This window comes from Lepidothrix coronata, unplaced genomic scaffold (assembly GCF_001604755.1).
Source record: "Lepidothrix coronata isolate B3197 unplaced genomic scaffold, Lepidothrix_coronata-1.0 Scaffold118, whole genome shotgun sequence".
In the NCBI taxonomy this organism is placed as follows: domain Eukaryota; kingdom Metazoa; phylum Chordata; class Aves; order Passeriformes; family Pipridae; genus Lepidothrix; species Lepidothrix coronata.
In genome coordinates this window covers 880,320-898,557 of record NW_016690298.1, presented here as the reverse complement: position 1 = coordinate 898,557, position 18,238 = coordinate 880,320, and the positions used below count along the sequence as shown (strand labels likewise).

The 18,238-nt window shown below is 57.4% G+C and overlaps 1 protein-coding gene and 1 non-coding gene across 2 annotated transcripts; both read left to right on the top strand.

Annotated features, from left to right (window-relative positions):
• The first annotated feature begins 225 nt into the window (after window positions 1-225).
• WNT10A (Wnt family member 10A) lies at window positions 226-16,810 on the top strand. Its single transcript, XM_017825281.1, has 4 exons — window positions 226-284; window positions 3,031-3,293; window positions 11,207-11,583; window positions 16,306-16,810. The coding sequence occupies exons 1-4, from the start codon at window positions 226-228 to the stop codon at window positions 16,771-16,773; spliced, it is 1,167 nt and encodes a 388-aa protein (XP_017680770.1). The 3' UTR covers window positions 16,774-16,810.
• On the top strand, window positions 13,823-13,895 carry TRNAV-GAC. The gene has a single exon. It is a non-coding gene; the product is annotated as a tRNA-Val (tRNA).
• Window positions 16,811-18,238: the final 1,428 nt, after the last annotated feature.

Sequence of the window (18,238 nt, the reverse complement as noted above, 5' to 3'; positions counted from 1 at the left end):
GGGGCGGCGGGAGGCGGGGGGGGCATCCCGGGAGGATGGCAGAGCCGCCCCGGCGAGCCGAGCCCCGGCGCGCAGGGAGCCAGTGAGAGGGAGGAGAGGGGAAAACACAAACAAGCAAACAACCCACAACAAACAAAGCGGGCAGAGAGCAGCGCCGAGCCCCGCCGCCCCTGCCCCAAAGGCGCCCGCCCGCCCGCAGCCCGCACAGCCGCTGCCCCAGCGAAGATGCGCCCGGCCCTGGCCCACGGACTCTGCTCGCTGCTGCTCAGCCTCTGGGTACCCAGGTAGGAGCTGCACCCCCCATCCCCAGCCCCGCCGCCGAGCGCCCCGGCCCCACGGGAAGGGCGCCGAGAAGCCGCCGCGCCCAGTCCCGCACCGGGGGCGGTCTGCCCATGACGCTCCGGGGGGGTCCTGCCGCCCCGGCCCGGCCCCGCACGGTGGCGGCCCCCCGCTCAAGGCGCTGTCAGGACCGCTGCTCCCCCTCCGCCTTCCCCTGTCCCGACGGAGCGCCAGCGGGATGCGCGGCTTTCCCCATTCCGGGAGGCTTTCCCCCTTCCTCCCCGGCCGGAGCTCCTCCAGCACCCGCCCTGCCTGCCTCAGTTGCCCCGCTTCACCTCGGAGGACGGGGCGATGTCGGCAGGGATGTCACTCCCGTGGGATTCGGTGCCCACTGAATCGCCCTGTGTACCCTCCCTGGTTCCGCCGATCCTAAAGGTGAGGGGGATAAGAAGGGGCTCCTCGCTTTTCAGAAAACGGTCCCCCAACGCTCACCACCCCTGCCTGTTTCCAGCTCCCCTCGGCCCGCTCCCAAACTTGTGCACTGCAGGCAGCCAGGGGTTAACCCTGGTGCTGATATGAGTGTGTTTGGGGGGGTGTCCCCCGCCCTTCCCCCTCCCTCTAGCCCCTTTAAATATAATTTGTTAACGTTGGGACTTGTATTAATTAAAGCAGCAGCCGCTGCAGCCTGTGACCTGGGGGCTTGTCACCGTGAAATCAAGTTTAAATCCAGATTTCAAGGGGGAAGAGAGCTGGGGGAGCGCTGTGTCCTCCTAAGTGTGACAGTGACAGCTTCTTGCCGGTCCCTAGCCCCCTTGAGCCCTGGGTGGAGCAAAACGCAGAAGGACTTGCGCTCTGCTCTCTGGGGCCCCTGCCTCAGTTTCCCTGCAGTACAATAGGGAGAAGGACCATAACATCCCCTTCCCCCCCCATCCCGGGATGCCCTGGAAAAAGATGGCAGGCACGGTCTCTGGCTCAGGACAGGCAGAGAACAAGATCCTTGCAGTGCTTGGGGCAGGAGCTGCTGGGCTTGGGGATGGTGGTAGCTGCACTCTGCTGTGCATCTCATGTCAGCCAGGGCTTGCTTGACAGTGTGAATGAGCACAGGAAGCTGGGCAGATTTCCTCTCCTGTGCAGGGGCTTTGGAGGGAGGCACCCCCTTCCTCTCTCTTTGCTCCACCTTGACTCTTCCTGTTGCAGTCACTGTGGATTTGCACAGGGGTAGACCTATATACCACCCAGGAAAGTGGCGGGATGGGTATAAACACCCTTAGAAACCTGGAGAAAGCAGCAGCCTGGCCCTGACAGTTCTCTTTTCCCCCTGAGCAAGCTGTAATTCAGCAGGGACCCTGGGGCTGAACCCCTCCTCCAGAGCTGGGTGAGCGCTGAGCTGGGGAACTCAGCTCCTGATCCCCGACAGCTGCTTCTGTCCATGCACCTGCACCAGGTTTGCAGGATTTGAAGGAGCAGAGGGGGAGTAACCTTTCTCCCCAGGACCTGGCAGTTGCAGTCCTTCCTCCAGCATGCTCCTCCAAGTCTTGTTTCTGTAATCCAAGTTCAGAGGGCTTCAAGCTCCTTGCTCCTCCTAGGGACCCAGCTCTTGACTGTCCCAGGGAAAAGGGAACCCTTCCTGGAGAGAGCTCCCAGCAGGGATCAAGCTGTCATGAGCAAGCAGCAGGGTGGTGCTAAGCTCCCAGTGGACCCTGCTGCAAGCTGCTGGATGCTGCTTGGCATCCCACTGCCTGCTGCTTGCTTTGTGGGTCCTCCACTTGGACACTGTTGATCCCAGGGTCCTTCAAGCCATTCCCTGGAGTTGGGCAAACACTTCCTTACCATCTCCTTCTCTGTATCCATCTGTCATGTGTACTGCTGTCTTAGCTCCAGGCATCTGTCTCTGGACATGCTTTGTCTCCCCACATCCCATCGACCCACACTCCATCTTCTTTCGTGTTTCCCCAGGTAGCCTCTCTATTTGTATAAGTACTTGCACCCCTGCCATGAGTTATGTGCTTCTCTTTGCACCCATCCATCTGCTGGTCTTGGTGCTTCTGTGGCGACTGGCATCGGGTTCAGTGGGGCTAGGATGTGATGGTGGACTTGGGATTGTTGCTGGGATCTTGAGGGTACTTTGCACAGTGCTTGGCTCCAGGTTTCACTTCTGAGCTGAAAGGAAGAGGTTGGTCCCTTTATTTACCTCACCTGGGAGGACCAGCAGTGTTGGGGGGGGATACAGAAGATGCGCGGGGCAGATCAGCCAGCAACAGGGATGGAGCTGGACCTGGAATGAGCCTCCTACTCCAGGGTTTCTAGATTCTCCCCAGGGGAAAACCATGCTTTCTGGGGAAGGTGAGCTGGGGCAATCTGTGCCTGAGAATCTGCACTTCGTGGCCAGTGTGGGAGATCCCTGGGGGAGCACACAGAGGGAGTGCAGCCTTGGGAGATGCTGGGATCCAGAGTCAGGAGTGCCAAATTTGGCTGCTGCTGGGCACAGGCGGCCAGGATGCCTGGGCTGTGCTCATGGGGTTGGAAGGGATTGCAGCCCCAGTGCTGCTGGGACATCTCTGCCTGGCAGGGCTGCTGTTGTGCTCAGGGTTTTCCCAGCCTTCCCTAGAGGCAGTGAGCACAGTCTGTCCTGTGTAGTATCTCCCTTCTCCATGAGTGTCCTCCCCCCAACTTTTCCCCCTCCCCAAATGGAAAAATGAGTGGTTGACACATTGCTTGCTCTGAGCTCAAGAGTGTCCTTTTCCCTCCCAGCTCCTGCTCCAATGAGATCCTGGGCCTGAAGCTGCCATCAGAGCCAGTGCTGAATGCCAACACGGTGTGCCTGACCCTGCCGGGGCTGACGCGGCGGCAGCTGGAGGTGTGTGTGCGCCACCCTGATGTCACCGCCTCGGCCATCCAGGGTATCCAGATTGCCATCCATGAGTGCCAGCACCAGTTCCGGGACCAGCGCTGGAACTGCTCCAGCCTTGAGACCAAGAACAAGATTCCGTATGAGAGCATAATTTTCAGCAGAGGTAAGGCTGAATGGCTCCCCTCCTCTCCCTCTGCCCAGCCCCTGCTCTTAGGAGCCCTCATGGGCTCCCCATGGGCCCCTGCACAGCTCTTCCTTGGCCCAGGGGATGAGACCAGCTCTTCAGCTTCCCCATGGATGAAAGCAGAGAAACCTCAGGGTCTGACAGACCAAGGACCACTGCACTGTGCAAAGCTGCTCCATGCACCTTTGTGCCTGCGTTGGCCCTTGTCCTGAAATGCTCCTCCCTGACCAGCCCCAGCTGCTCCTCGGGCTCCTTCCAGGCCCCACCACTTTCTGGCCTCTTCTCCCCCTGTGGAGCAGGCTGGTGTTTGGAGCAGTGCCAGGGGTGTGCAGCATAGTTGGTGGGTCTGAAGGTGGATGCCATGCTTTGGGATTTGATTTGGTGGATGCAATGAGCGTCTCGGCTCATTCCTGCTCCAGGTATGGTGTTTCAGTGTGTCATGGTGAGCTGAAATGCCACTAGCTGAATGCTAGTGGGACATACCTCTGCGAGCCTGTCACCCTGGAGTCCTCGCCTTGTGTTGGCTCTCCAACACAGAGAGCTAAGGACTCTGTTTTGTGGGACCCTAAAGCATGGTGACACAGGAGGGCAGGGATATAGGCTTTCCTGGGGGCTCGTCTTCCCACAGGTGCCCTGTGGGGAGAGCTCTCCTAGCTCTCCACATTCTGCGAAGCCCTGGTGCCATGGTCTCCTCGTCTCCCTTGCAGTCATGGCTGGCTCTGCCTTTTTCAGTCTCCCTGATGGATACTCTTTCCCTCAGGAGCCGACTCTGCATGCAGAGGGACTGCCCTGCATGGTGCAGATTAAGGTTGTGCCTGATGGGTTCTTTTGCAGGACATGAACGTATCTTCTCACCTAAGTACCCTTTCTTGAAGCCTGGGCCTCAGCACACTTCTAAGTGCCCATTGTCTCAGACCATGGGCAGGAGAGGATGATATGGTACCAGTGGCATGCAGTAGGGTACTGAGGGCAGGCAAGGTTCCCAGCACACATATCACTCCTCCAGGTCCCAAGGAAGGTGAAAACTGCCAAAGAAACTCCTCACCTACCTGCTTTGTGAGCCTTCTAGCTTAATGCCCAGCAGAGTTGTGTCCATCCCCTCTTCTCTAAACATCCACATCCTACATCTTCATTCCCTGGGACTACAAGGAGAGTCTCACAGAGGAGAGATTGGCAGCTTGAGGCTTACATGCTGTTGAGGAGATGTGGTGACAGGAGCCCATAGGTGGCTGTAGCAGGTGGGGAGATGGCTGGAGAGGGAGGCACAGAAGCATTTTGATGTCTGAAGGTCCCTCATGTCCAGGGCAGCCTGGACAACCTCACTGGACAGTATGCTACCTTGGAGCATGTGTTGCATCATGGCTGTGGTCCTGCCATGGAGCAGCCCTGGTCACTCTCAGAACCTTGGTGCCTGGAGAAGGGCAGCTTCTCTTCCCTTGTGAGCAGCGCCCAGGTTAGGGCCTGGCAGGGAGGGTGGGGACTGTCAGCCCTGATAAGCATCGAGGTATTTCCAGGTCCTCTGAGGAATGCAGTTCACTTCTAGTCTCCTCGGGGCGGCAGGAGACATCGACTTGCTGGCTCAAGTTGCTTACACACCCAGACAAGCTTCCTTGCTCTGGCTCCCACCAAGCTGGGTGAGAAGCACCAGCAGCAGAGACCATTGACCTACATCCCTCACTCAGCCCACCTTGGCTGCTGGGGGCCAGTGACTTGCATCTCACTTGTGTCTTATGTGCCACTGCAGTCCTTCCTGCTGTCAGGGCTGTGACCGATGGGAGTGGGGACTTCCACAGACCCTGGACTCTTGCACCAGTCCTGAGCTCTTGGATATGGCTCAGCCCAGGCTCTCAGCACTGGTGGGATCCCATTCTCTGGAATGGAGACCCAACACCCCGTAGCAGGGAAGGATGGAGGTAGGGCTGGAGCAGCAGAGCAGACAGGCATCTCATGGCACTCCTGTTTTGGCAGCAAAGGGTGCAGGATGAGCCCCAAGCACCCAGGCTATCCCGTGCAGTTGGTCAGAGCCATTCTGACATGGAGCAAGCCTTGAAGTTGGTGCCTTGGCCTGCTTCCAGCCCACTCGTGTCCCTCAATAACAGTGCTGGAGCTCTGAGCTCCGCCTTCCATCTGTCAAAGATGCAGCCATCAGAGCAGGGATGCTGGATGCATCTCCGGAGCCTGGTACTGGAGGAGAGGCGAGTGGTGGAAGCGAGGGGTGCAGACTCTGCCGTTGACATTAATGCATCTGACCCCTGGGGACCAGGTCTCCGCTCTGCGCCCTGCCGCATCCTTGCCGTGCCTGGGAACGCAACGTGCTTGTAGGATCATTGTTTGTAACCTGAAGTGACAGACCCCTTTAATCTTTCATTCCTTTTCCCACTTCTTCTGCCATCAGTTCAGCCATGCATGAATCTCACTTTAAATTATTTGTAGCTAGCTTCTCCCTCCCACTATCCCCACTTGGCTCCTCTCCCCAACTCTGCCCCATCCTCCTGCATCTCTCACATCTTCCCCAGTAGGGGCATGAGCTGGGCAGGGCATAGCACTGTCCCAAGCTGTCCTACAGTGCCTGTCCCACACTCTGTCCAGTATCCAGGGGGCTCATCCCCCTGGGGATGGAGCAGAGGACAATAGCAAATGAGTGCCTGTCTCCTCATCCCACTGAGCTGATCCCAAAAGTTTGAGTGCAAGCCCTGAGGAGCCAGGAAGGAGCAGAGAGGCTTCAAGTTGGATAGGGCTCAGAGTCTGGAGTGGCTTCTGGGCAGCATAGCTGGTGACAGGGACGCTGACAGCATCCTGGGCAGAGCACAGACCTGCCAGAGGCAGCAAGGACATGCTTCCATCCCTGGGGTGCAGGGAACAGCAGCTGTGAGGCCCAACAACAGGTTAGCAGAGGGCAAGCAGAGGGGTGCCCAGAAGTTAACTATCCCTGCTCTCGCAGAGACCCTGGGTTCTTTTGAGACCTGCCATGGTCTGTGGGTTTTTCAGGTTTGGTCTTTTGGTGCTGCACCCTTGGGGTATGGGATGTCCCTTGTACCCTTTGTTGAGTCTCCAGTGCCATCTGCACCCCCATCCTCCTTGGCCAACATCCCTTCCACGGGCATCCAGGCTCAACATTGCTATTGCAAATACTCGTCCAGTCTCTCCAGGCTTCTCAGATAGCTGCCTATGTACTCACCACCCTCCTGCCCATTTTCTGACACAGTCAATCCTGCCAGCACCCTCCAGTGCTGTCCCTGGTCCCATCCCTCTCTGCTGTACCTCCCTCTCACTCCATGTGCTGGCTTGGTTGACAGAGACATCTTCCCCTGGCCCCAGGAGATGTAGGAGGATGGAGCAGTGAGGTGGAGGCAGGTGGCTGCATCTGCACCGGCAATGGAGATAGGTCCCCTGCTCCTGCTCTAAGGGTGAGCAGCACAATTGTGTCCACCTCGCTGGAGGGATGGCCTGTTGCTCCTGGTATGTGGTCCCACCACAGCATCTGTGGGCTATCAGGCACTGCGTGGCTTGACTGGGCTGAACCATGCCTGGCTGCCTGCCAAAAACCAAGCTGTGGATGGTGGTGGGTCACTGAGTCTTGGTCCTTGTCTCATATGTGTGTGCAATGCCAGCAGGGCTGGGACTGTCTGGCTGCCGGGCAGGGGCTGTCTGAAGTGTGCTATGGGACTGACTATTCTCCTTTGCTTATCCCAACCTATCCCAAAGGTTGCTGTTCCCTGCAACCTTTCAGAGCTATATGGAGCTCTGAAAGAAATGGGACCCTCATGGAGGGGCTGGATGTCGAGGGGACATGGATGGAGGGGACATGGATGGAGGGGACACAGCTCTGGAGTGCAGTATTTCCTGGTTCCTGCAGCCTTTGGAGGGATGGGTGATGCTTGCATGCCCTGTGCCCACCTTAGAAGGGCTCACTGGTGCCAAGGGGTCTGCATGGCCATGGCCAAATCTTGATTTCTTACAGCAAGGAATGGGGAACTCCCTGCAAAGCTGGAAACACCAGGTGCTGTGACCCAGCCAGCTGTGAAATGGAGCTTGGGGAGTCTTTCCTGTGTGCTGAGGAAGGCAGGTGCTGTTATAGCTATCCGGGGAGATGCTGCCAAGCTCAGGACCCCAGCACCCAGCTCTGCACAGTCCCAGCCAAGCTCCAGTGCCCGCAGACCGCAGCGCCTGGCCTGGCGCACCTGCAGCTGGGCTGCTGGCAGGATTTTGTGTACCCCCGGGCAAGCCAAGGGCTTTGCCCACCTGGCCCCGAAGCACATGTGGGTGCTTTGGATGCTTGGCTTCATCCCTGTGGGTGCCCCCATTCCCTGGACCTTCCCCCCACTGACGGGTGCAAGTGAGACCCTGGGGCCCAGGCAGCATTCCCGAGGATGCAGGGCTGGGCCTGGCTCCCTGCACCCTGCACAATGGAGAGGGCTGCTGGCTCAGAGCACCATGGACGAACAAGGAGCGAGGGCTGCGGGCTGTCCCTGGCACATTCAAGAAGGTGCAGGGAGGCAAGTCGGGATCTGCAGGGAGGCATTTAGCGCCTGGTGCTGGGCCAGACCCTGGCAGGTTCACCTGCAGTTTAATTAGGGAGAGGGGAGGGAGCAGGGCTGGGGAAGAGGCAGCGTGTCGGGACTGGCTGTCTTGGCAGGACTCACAAGAGGTGGCGGGTGAAGCTCTCCTCTGCCTTATATCAGGGCTGGGGCGATATGCCCACAGCTCCTGGCAGCTACGCCCCACTCCTGGGGGGTTCTGCCCGTGAAGGGGGCAGCTGAGCATCCCTGGGGTACCCTAGGGTGAGCCTAGATGAGGCTGTCCTTCCTGCTCCCTTGATCCCACTCAGTGATGGGTGCTGTGAGAGAGTTGCTGCCTGGGTGTGATGGTGAGCTGTGAGAGGAAGGCCATGACTCCAGCTCTCCCTGGTCTCCAGACCATGGAGCCCACAGCTGTGCCTGAGCCAGCCCTGTAGCCTTCATCCCACATCCACATGAGAGATGGAGGAACTGCAGCAACCATGGCAGAGCCAGTGCTGCTGGGACTTGAGGTCCTGTTAAATGACCCCCCACCTCCTAGGCACATCTTGACAGGGAAAACTTTCCCCTGCTAAGAAAGCCACTTTGGGATTTGACCTCAGGCTGGGATTTCAGACTTGTCCTCCTTGCCCAGCACAGGCCTTTGAGTACATGGCAGGCTGGATGCCAGTGGTGATGTCAGGGTGGCATCAATACTTCTAATTCCTCCCACAGCTATACCTCTTCTGTGGTCTCTGGAGGGATATGGTGACTCAAAAATCACTGCTAAGGTCTTAGGTGGCTGGGGTAGCTGGAGAGCCTCCCTCCAAAGGGCTCTGGGCTGGCTACCACATGCTGCTCTCAGCTGCGGTTCCTGGAAGCTCCCACTCTCACTGAGCCCACAAGGCTGGTGGTTGTCACCTGCAGCCATGTTGCTCATTGCTTTGCTTCAGTCCTCTGTCTCTGGTGTGGCTGGGGTAGATCAAGGAATCTAAACTGAACCTCCAAGCAGAACCATGCTGTCATGGCTGCCGTAGTCCCAGTGCTGCCTTAGCCATCTCCTCCCCTTTTCTCACAGCTCCCCATGAGAGCAGGTGAGGGAAGAAGGCAGAGAAGGCAGGGAAGAGTGGCGAGGCCAGGCAGAGTGATACTGAGCAGGGAAATGACCATGGCAAGATGGGAACAAGACTCCTGGAACGCTGGGATGTTGTGCTCTGGGGGCCAGTCTGTCGCTTGGTCACAGCCTAGAGGATGGCAGCTCCAGGGCAAGGACCCATGCCTCATCCATCAACTGTCATATGGTTGAAGAGCAGTAGAGGAAGGAGGACTGGGGCTTGACTCCAAGGTCTTCCCAGCCATGGAGGACACCAAACGAACCTGACCTCTTTACGTGTAAGGAGACGGGCTTGCTAGACGGACTGGGTGGGGTAGAGCTTCTGTCTGGGCTCCAGAAGGGATTTTAAGGAGATGCCACATGGGAAATTATTTGTTAGGCTGGAGAAATGTGTGAGAAAGAGGCTAAGGGGAAGGCAGGGCTGAGAGGAGAGTGTTGTGCTAGGTGCAGGGTTTGCTGCCTCCATCCCCGTGCACCGGCTGTGTGAGGAGCTGGGGATGCCGAGCAGGGTGACAGTGACAAGTTGGGCTGTGCTCACCATTGGCTGGAGCGGGCCCAGATTGTGGAGTCAGAGAACTGATATGGGGAGCATCTGGGAATCAAGGAGACCTTTCTGTGCTGGTTCTCCATCCTCCATTGCTCACCTGGGGACTGAAGTTCCCCAGATGTGGGCATTCCTGCTCTAACAGCACTGTGGGTGTGTTGCAGGTGCTGCCTGCCAGCGCTCTCCCCAGGGAGGCTGCACGGCACAGTGTACGCACCAGCAGCCCCATTACCTGCCCGCTGAAAAATGTTGTTCAACTTGTGCATGGAAAGAGGCAGGCTGAGAGCAAGCTTGTCCCACACCAAGGGGAAGCTGGGAGAGACTCCTGCTGGCTTTTAAGCAGCGCCTCGTTAATTTTTTAAATGCACCAGTGTCAAATTAACACACAAAAGAGCAGCATGACTTTAAATGCAGGTTTCCGAGCTGCATTTCATTTCCCTTTAATAAGATCATAGTGTTTGCTCAGCGGGCAGCAGCGAATTACGGAGGAGACATGCGTGATGGGGAGCGCTGCCAAGGACAGGCGACGGCGGCGGGGAGCGGTTGTGCTCTCACCTCTCCTGACTCTGCAGCGCAGGCAGGGAGCTGGCAGAGTCCCTGCCCAGGATCTGTGCTTTGGGGTGCTCACCCAAGGCCCCCATTTGATGGCATGGATCTGCTAAAGAAAGTGCCCCAAAACCTATTATCTGTTCAGCTGTGGCAAAGCCAGGGCCGATCAAATTGCTCTTGTCCAATAGAGGGAGAGAGGCTGGGAGCTCCAGCTATTTATTCACGTGTGAAGCAACAGCACAAAATCTGGTTCTCCCTCCTTTCTTGCCTCGTGCTGGGGCTGGTCACTGTGCACCAAAGCAAAGGGCACTGTGGGCTCCCCGCTTGGCCTGCGAACTACAAACAAAAATATTACTTTGCATTTCAAATGAAATAGAAATTCCCGGGTAGGAGAAGGTCTTTACCTGACTCCAGTGAAGCCAAGAGATCCTCAGGCAGCCCAGCTCGCAGCCCCACAGAGCACCATGGAGCCCCTTCTCTGGGATCTGTCCCTGTCCCCATCTGCCCCATTCCCAGCTAATGATGCTTGCGGACATCCTAGCTCCCCCAGCGTTTAATGACAACCAGCTGCCGGCCCTGGCAGTGCATGGTGTGGTCATGGCATACTCTAACTGACTAGGGATGCTTATTTTTTTTCCACTGTGGTATCACATTTAGAGCTTCTTGTGGGAGCTGGCGGGGCTCAGGGAGGGAAGGGACATGGACAGACGAATGGGGCTCGACAAGCAGCGCTGCCTGCTCCTGTTACTGCCTGGTCTGCACTCTGCTAGTAAGCAAAAATGGCCCATTCCTCAGCAGAAGTATTCCTCAGCCAGCATTATATTTAATGTAGTAGGAAACTCTGAGTGGAGTGGGGAGGAGGTACTGCCTCAGAGCCATGACACTGATGCCTGAGCAGCACTGTGGTGGCATCTCCTGGGGCGATGTGAGAGCAGGGTGATGGTGGAAGCTGGGGTCCCAGCTGGGGCAGGGCTGGGCTTCAGGGCAGCAGTGTGTCCTGGTGGAGATGGGGCTGGAGAGCACAGAGTGGGGATTCACTTATGTTCCAGGTGGAAGCTGGTGCATCAGGAAAAACCAAGACACAAGCTGAACCTCTGACTCCTTACACCCCAGCATGATGCTGAGCTCATCCAGCCCCCCACGGGGGTCATGCTGCCCAGCCTGAGCCCCACTCTCTCCTTCCTTGCAGGCTTTCGAGAGAGCGCTTTTGCCTACGCCATTGCCGCCGCTGGTGTGGTGCACGCTGTATCCAATGCCTGTGCCCTCGGGAAGCTGCAGGCCTGTGGCTGTGACCAGAAGCGCCGGGGTGATGAGGAGGCTTTTCGGCGCAAGCTGCATCGTCTCCAGCTGGAAGCCATGAACCGTGGCAAAGGCATGGTGCATGGGGTGCACATGGAGCACATGCCGGCAGAGACCCCCGGCCTCCAGGACTCCTGGGAATGGGGAGGGTGCAGCCCTGACATAGACTATGGGGAGAAGTTTTCCAAGGATTTCCTCGATTCCCGGGAAACCTACAGGGACATCCACTCTCGCATGCGGCTGCACAACAACCGTGTGGGCCGGCAGGTGAGTGGAACAATGGGGAGAGTTGTGGGGAGATGGTGGTGGGAACAGGGTCCCCAGGACATGTGTAGAAGGGCTGTGAGGGGCTCATGCTGGCTGCCGTGGGACACGTGTGAGGCTGGGATTTCCCCCAAGGCACACTCTTCCCAGTTTTGCCCAAAGCAAAGGCAGTGATGCCCTTTGAGGGGCAGGGCTGCAAAGAGATGTCTGTCGAGCATCTCTGCTGGGAAAGGTATCTATGAGCATTGCTGCTGTCTCCTTGCCAAGGGACACTGTCCCAGGCCACTGTCATCTGCCTGTGCTGCAGTGGTGCTCCTGGGATGGCACAGCAATGATTCCAGCTCCTGCCTCTCAGGCACTGCAGTGGAAGGGAGCTAAAGACAGGGAGGAAAAAGTCACTGGCATCATGGGGACACAGCACAGATTCTGTAGCACCCACCCACGTCTCTGCCTCTAGAAAGAGAGCCGGGGTCCTGAGGAGGCAGATGTGAGCAAGACTGAGCCAGGCAGTGGGCGTCTATACCAGCTGGGAAATGCAGCATCCCCTTGGGAGCAGAGGTGACAACCCACAGCCTCATCCTCCAGATCTAGAGGGGTGCTGGAGCCTGTCCAGGCAAGCAGGACAGCCTCCCCTCCATTCTTATGATGTCAGGTCTTGTTAAAGGTACTAATTAGTACCTCACTCTGTCTGGAAGCTGATATTTAAAAGCAGCCTACACTGGAGCCAAGAAGCATGCAGGCAAGAGAGGCTGGGAGGATGGCTGCATTTTCCTGACTGCCTTTGCTCCCAGCAGGAGCCTGGAGGACCCCATCCCATGAATCTAGCAGGATATTTGTCCCCAAGACCCCAGCCACATGTTGCCAGGGCAGTGCAGGGGGCTGTGCAGTGGCTGCATGAATAAATAATTAAAGATCAGAATTCCACAGGGAGTGTTTCCTTGGGATGGCTCAGACATTTGGATGTGCCTCTTGTTTTGAACATGTTTGAAGGCAGCTATGATGCTGCAGAGCCAGACTTTGATGTGTGCCCTTCCCTGGTGCTGGAGCTGAGCTTTACCACCCTGGAGAAGCCATCCCAGTTTGGCCAAGCTGTAAATGCTTGGGGAAAGCAGAAGCTTTTGTCTTGTTTGGCTTTTTTTGCTTGTGTGTGGTGAAGGCTCACTCAGTCTTATGCAGCTAAATCCTCTGCAGGCTGCTCTGCCCCAAGTTGGGCAAGACCCCGTTCCAGTTCTGACTCCAGCACTCATCCTGACTCCCTTGCATCTCTGCATGCACCAGATCTCTGGGACTCCTGGCAGTGCTCAGAAATTTGTGGTCTGTGTTGCCTGTTTCCCAAGGGAAATGATACAGGCCCCTGCAGAAGGAAGAGAAGGTGAGAGAGGAATATTTCCTCTAGCAGTATGTCACGAAATGTTTCCTGTGGGATCCAGCAACAGCAAAAATGCCTGGGGTCTGCTTATCCCCAAGGGCAGGCAGGCATGGGACTGGCAATGTCAGCTCTTGGTGGCTTCAGAGACAAGAGCTGGACTGATGGAAGAAGCCTGGGAGCTAGAAGCAGAGGCAGAGTGGGACTGAAGGAATAAAGGAGGGAATGGTACCAGTGCAGATGGGGAAGCAATGTCTGGACAGGGTGCCCAGCTCAGGGACCTTGCTGAGATGAGGGTATGAGCCATGTGCGAGTTGGGTTGTGATGGCTGTGGGCGCCAGGCATTGGAAAATGAGATGATGCTGTGCCTGGTCTGTGCCTGTTGGTGCCATGATTATTGCCAGGGCTGGTCCTGGCCTTCCGCATTGCCTGGGGACGGTTCTCCAGGTCCTCGCCCGCTCTTTTAGCAATGCTGTGGGTCCCACACCCACCCAAGCCCCCCTCAGTCCTAGGACCAATCTTTCTGCTGTAATAAGGAGCAATCTGCTGGGATTTCCCAGGAAAGGAATAGCTGTGCTGGATGCAGCAGCTCTGTGGGCCTCCCTTCTGAGTCCTTAGGCTTGAATCCCTTTAGCAGAGCAGTGATGTGGATGCTTGTGTCGTGCCCTGCCATGCACCATCCCTCTCCGTGCACCAAGTAGCTGCAGAACCAAAGCTTTCCAGCATCTCACTGATTCTGAGCATCCTCTCTGTGGTTGCCGTGTGTCCCAAGGGTGCTCTGCCTATGGGTGAGCCTGTCTCCCACTTCAGACACTGCAGTGCTGGAGGGAGGTGACAATTCCATGAATGGTGGCATCCAGGAGTTATAAGATATGGGTTTCTGTAGTGTAGTGGTTATCACGTTCGCCTGACACGCGGAAGGTCCCTGGTTCGAAACCAGGCAGAAACATCCAGATTGTTTTCCTTTTATTTACATCCAGCTATGAAGCTGGGGAGTGGATTGCAGCTGCAGGGGATGTGCAGCATCCTCTGATAGTGGCAATGGTCACCTTGGTCTTGACTTGGAATAGGAAGCCCTGATACAACTATTGGTTGGTCCAACTCAAGATGAGATGGGAGTCCTGCATCTCTGAAAAGGGAGCAAGCTCCCCAGCAAGGAGCAGCAGGAGTGTGAAAGAGACTTTGCAGGTCCTCCTAACTCACCAGATCAGAGAGGGAGAGAGGATGAAAGGAAGCCAGGAACTACCCATTACCCTCACAACAAAGACTACGATAAAGCTCTTATGAGCGTGTCTGGGAGGAGCTGGGAATGTGCGAAAGAAAGCACCAGCGAGTCCAGGCATGTGCCAAACCTGGGTGTCTATGAGACAGAGAAAGGACGTGGCCAGGTAGGGGTGCGTGGAGAAGATCCAATGGCAAAAGCATGGGACCAAGTCTTAGATCGGTGCTTCTTGGATATCCCAGCTGTGTCAGGGTCCTGTCCCCTCTGCACTGCCTGTGCAGGAGGGAGAGAATAAACTGTCGCTGGTCAGGGATGGATGGGTATTGTGGTGCTGGGGCTTGGGATACTTGGGTGATGGCTTAGGTGATGGAGATTGCACACACATGCCACCTTTTCCAGCCCCTGCTGCAACCAAATGAGTCCCTGTCCAGCTGTCACACCACCATCCTCTCCATCCCAGTGGTGACCATGCCAGCCACAGCCCTATATGCAGAATTTTCCTGGTCCAGCCAATGCAGCAGGGAAGGAATGTGGGAAAGGATGGGGTGCCAGTGTCAGTGTGTTCCCATGGATGGTGACAGGGATGGTGGCGAGCAGCTGGTGTTCTGGCTGGCACACCCAGGACATGGTGGAGAGGCCAGGCAGCTCATTACCTGTGAGGTGGAGGCTCTTCCCAGCAGGAGACAGGACTCTCAGCAGGATGAAAGCCAAACTCCAGCCCAGCCCAGACCTCTCCACCATGTGCCCCGAGCTCCAGGCATATTTCCCTGACCTGCCTTCATTACCATAAGTGCTTAGCAACGGGGAGATTTACTCAAAAACAAGAAAACAAGGAATAAAAACTACTTACCCCTACCAAAACAAGGCACTCCTGGAACACGTCTCCCTCAAGGAGGAGGCAGGAACAGGCAGCATGTGGCAGGCATGAAGCTGGGTGGCTGGGCAGGACTAGCATTGTGGGAACAGGACCTTGGGCAGGGCCATGTGTCCCCTGGAATCCTCTGAGCCCCAGAGCATAGCCCTGGTGGGGGGGGGATCAGCCTGTGATAGTCTGCAAGCCCCAGCTGAGCTCCTAGTGGTGTTTGGATGTCCGCATGAGAAAGGGACTTGCTGAAGCCTGTGTTAAGCACATGGATATGGGGGCACACAGCCCAGCAGGAAACCTTATTGGGACAGAGCAGAGGACATTATAAACTGCCTCTTTCCAGGCTGTGTGAGGATGTGTGGCCATGACGTGCCCCTGGAGACTGATAGTTTGGCCACACTTGTAGGGATGGTGGATCTAGGGGGACTCCAGCATGCAGCCTGGGGGCTCAGCAGTATTGCCCAGGGAGCCCAAGGAACTCCTTAACCACCACACTAGCCTCTGTCCCCTGCTTGAGCTCCTCTCTCTGGCCAGCCCAAACCACAGCCACAGCCCAGCCCACACACCCTGGGCCCTTTGCGGGAGGTGGATGTATGGCATTGGCCTCACTGCAGCCTCTACAAACCACAAGTCAAGGCTGTGAGGATCTCCGATCCCTCCTTGGAATTTGGGTGGTGGTGGGAGGCAGTGCCTCAGCCTCCACGGCGCTGTGGCCAGGGTTGGAAAGCCAGAAAGCAAGCAAGAGCTAAAAGTGGAGCTGCTCCCAGGACTCCTGGACCAAGGGCTTTATTGGAGGAAAGCCCTGGGGAGGGGAAGGAATCCCTCTCACCTGCCCTCCTTGCAGTGCTACTGGCAATGAGGTGAGTGGAAGACCCTTGCACTGGGGGGTCCCAGTGTGGCTGCAGCCACGCTGGCTTTTAACTGGGGTCCAGGATAAGGTTGATGCTGTCAGAGCTAAGCAACAGTGAAATTCAGGCTCCTTCTCCTCCCTGTGCTCAGATAGCTCACCTTGTCCTTTAGGTGCCAATCCCTTGCTGAAACATAAAGGCCAGCTGGTACTGCCAGGGTGGGAAGGGACAGGATGTGGGACATGAGCTGCACTGGGCACAGCAACAGGGTGCAGCCTCACTGGCTTTGTAGTTCCAGAGCTCTGATGGCTGCTCATGCCAGCCCTTGGTGTTCCCATAGTGCAAACGCACACAGAGCTCCATGGTGGCTTCTCCAGTCCCAAAAATGCATGCTAACCCCCTCTGTCCTTCCTTCCCCGCCCAGGTGGTGATGGACAACATGAGGAGGAAGTGCAAATGCCACGGTACCTCAGGGAGCTGCCAGCTGAAGACGTGCTGGCAGGTGACGCCCGAGTTTCGCCTGGTGGGGTCCCTGCTCAAGGACCGCTTCTATGGGGCCACCCTCATCCGGCCTCACAACCGGAATGCCGGGCAGCTGGAGCCAGGCCATGCTCGGCATCGCCGCCGGGCTGGCATCAGCGAGCTGGTTTACTTTGAGAAGTCACCCGACTTCTGCGAGCGGGAACCAGCCCTGGACTCCTTGGGCACCCAAGGGCGCCTGTGCAACAAGACCAGCCCGGGCATGGACAACTGTGAGAGCCTGTGCTGCGGCCGTGGGCACAACATCCTGCGGCAGACACGCAGTGAGCGCTGCAACTGCAAGTTCCACTGGTGCTGCTTCGTGGCCTGCGAGGAATGTCGTATCACTGAGTGGGTCAGTGTCTGCAAGTAGCCAGGCAGGAATGGGTGCCCACCCCAGGGTGCCAGGGACAAGCACGACTGCCTGCGCCAGGGGAGGGAGACGGGGATTGGCGCTGGGGGGGAGGTGGAGCTGCAATACCTGCTTCCCTCGGCTTCAAGGGAGCAGGAGAGGAGATGCTCAGCACCCTCCTAAATCAGCACTTTGTTGTCACCTGGGGAGGGCAGGGCTGCCCGCTGCCCCCCCAGCCCCACACAAGAGCACCAAAGCTCCCGGCCCCGGGGAGCGCACGGCCATGCTGTACAGACCGCCGACACCAGCACCACTCGGGGGGGGCGGAGGGGGGGCATGGGGGTGGGGGAGTGCCCGCTGGCACCCAGCGGCATGCAGCAGGGTGGGGTGGGGGATAGCAGGGCATGGGGAGCCCAGGGTGGGAGGGAAACAGGGTGGGGGGACGACACACACACTAGCACTGTGCACAAGTTCCTCTAACCACGTGCGAGGCTGTGCTCTGAGCAGGATGGGGGTGGAGCATCCTATGGGATGGAGAGGGGGCACAACTTCCCGGGCTGGGGCTCACCTCTACCAGGACAGAGCCTGGGCTTGCTTGGGCCATAGCATTGTGGCTGGAGTGGAGGGTGCCTGGGGCTGTGCTGTGTGTGTCTGTGTTATTATATGGTAAGTTATTTTCTGATTGTGAATAAAAGTGGATTGGAGACAGCACAGGTTATTTTGGGGTGCAGACCCTGCTCTTCCTGCTGCCCAGGGCTCTCTACTCCTGTAGGGTGACAGAAGGATTGAGGGGGACCCTCAGTCCTGCTGACCTACTTGTCTGAGTTTTCTTCCTGGTGCTCTGCTGCCATCCATAATAACCACCCTATTAGCTGTTTGTAGACTGGCAGGAGGTGGGGACCCCATGGAGGGACACCAAACCCTTGCAGGGTGGCTGCTGGGAGGCTCCTGCCCAGCTGGATGCATGCTGGACCCCATCAATCCCATGGGAATCCTGGCTGTTGCCCCCATGCCCATGACCATACTGGGGCTGGGGGCTGTGCCCTCCCGGGGAGGGATGGTGGGGCAGGAGAGCAGGGAGAAGGGAAGCCAGCAAGGGTGGGCCAGACAATGGGGGTCCACAAATGGCAGTTTGCTGCGGTGGTGGGGAGGGCACCCATCCGGCTGCAGCAGCCTGCAGGGGCCAGGCAGTGAATCATGCTGCTGCTATCTCCTGGCTGATAACTTCCCCGCTCCTCCCACGGCTGCGCACCCCTTGGGGCTACACAAAAAAAAATAGAAGTGAATTAAAAAAAAAACTAAATCAAGAAGGAAAATACCAGGCTGAAAGGAAGAGAGCGCCCCAGGCCCAGCAGGGAGTGGCCTGTGTCCTCATTTCATAACGCTTCCACAGGCAGCCGGGGCTGGATCAGCTGGGACAGATGCACTGCATGTTGCCACCCCTGGGCAGGAGAGCTGGTTTTGCCCTTCCAGGAGGGACCAAGTG

What these genes read in the sequence shown, in the direction of transcription:
- WNT10A (XM_017825281.1), top strand. Translation starts at nt 226, where the DNA reads ATGCGCCCGGCCCTGGCCCACGGACTCTGCTCGCTGCTGCTCAGCCTC. An exon ending in CTCAGCCTCTGGGTACCCAG is followed by an intron (nt 285 to 3,030) that starts GTAGGAGCTGCA and finishes TTTCCCTCCCAG; the next exon opens with CTCCTGCTCCAATGAGATCC. An exon ending in GAGCATAATTTTCAGCAGAG is followed by an intron (nt 3,294 to 11,206) that starts GTAAGGCTGAAT and finishes CCTTCCTTGCAG; the next exon opens with GCTTTCGAGAGAGCGCTTTT.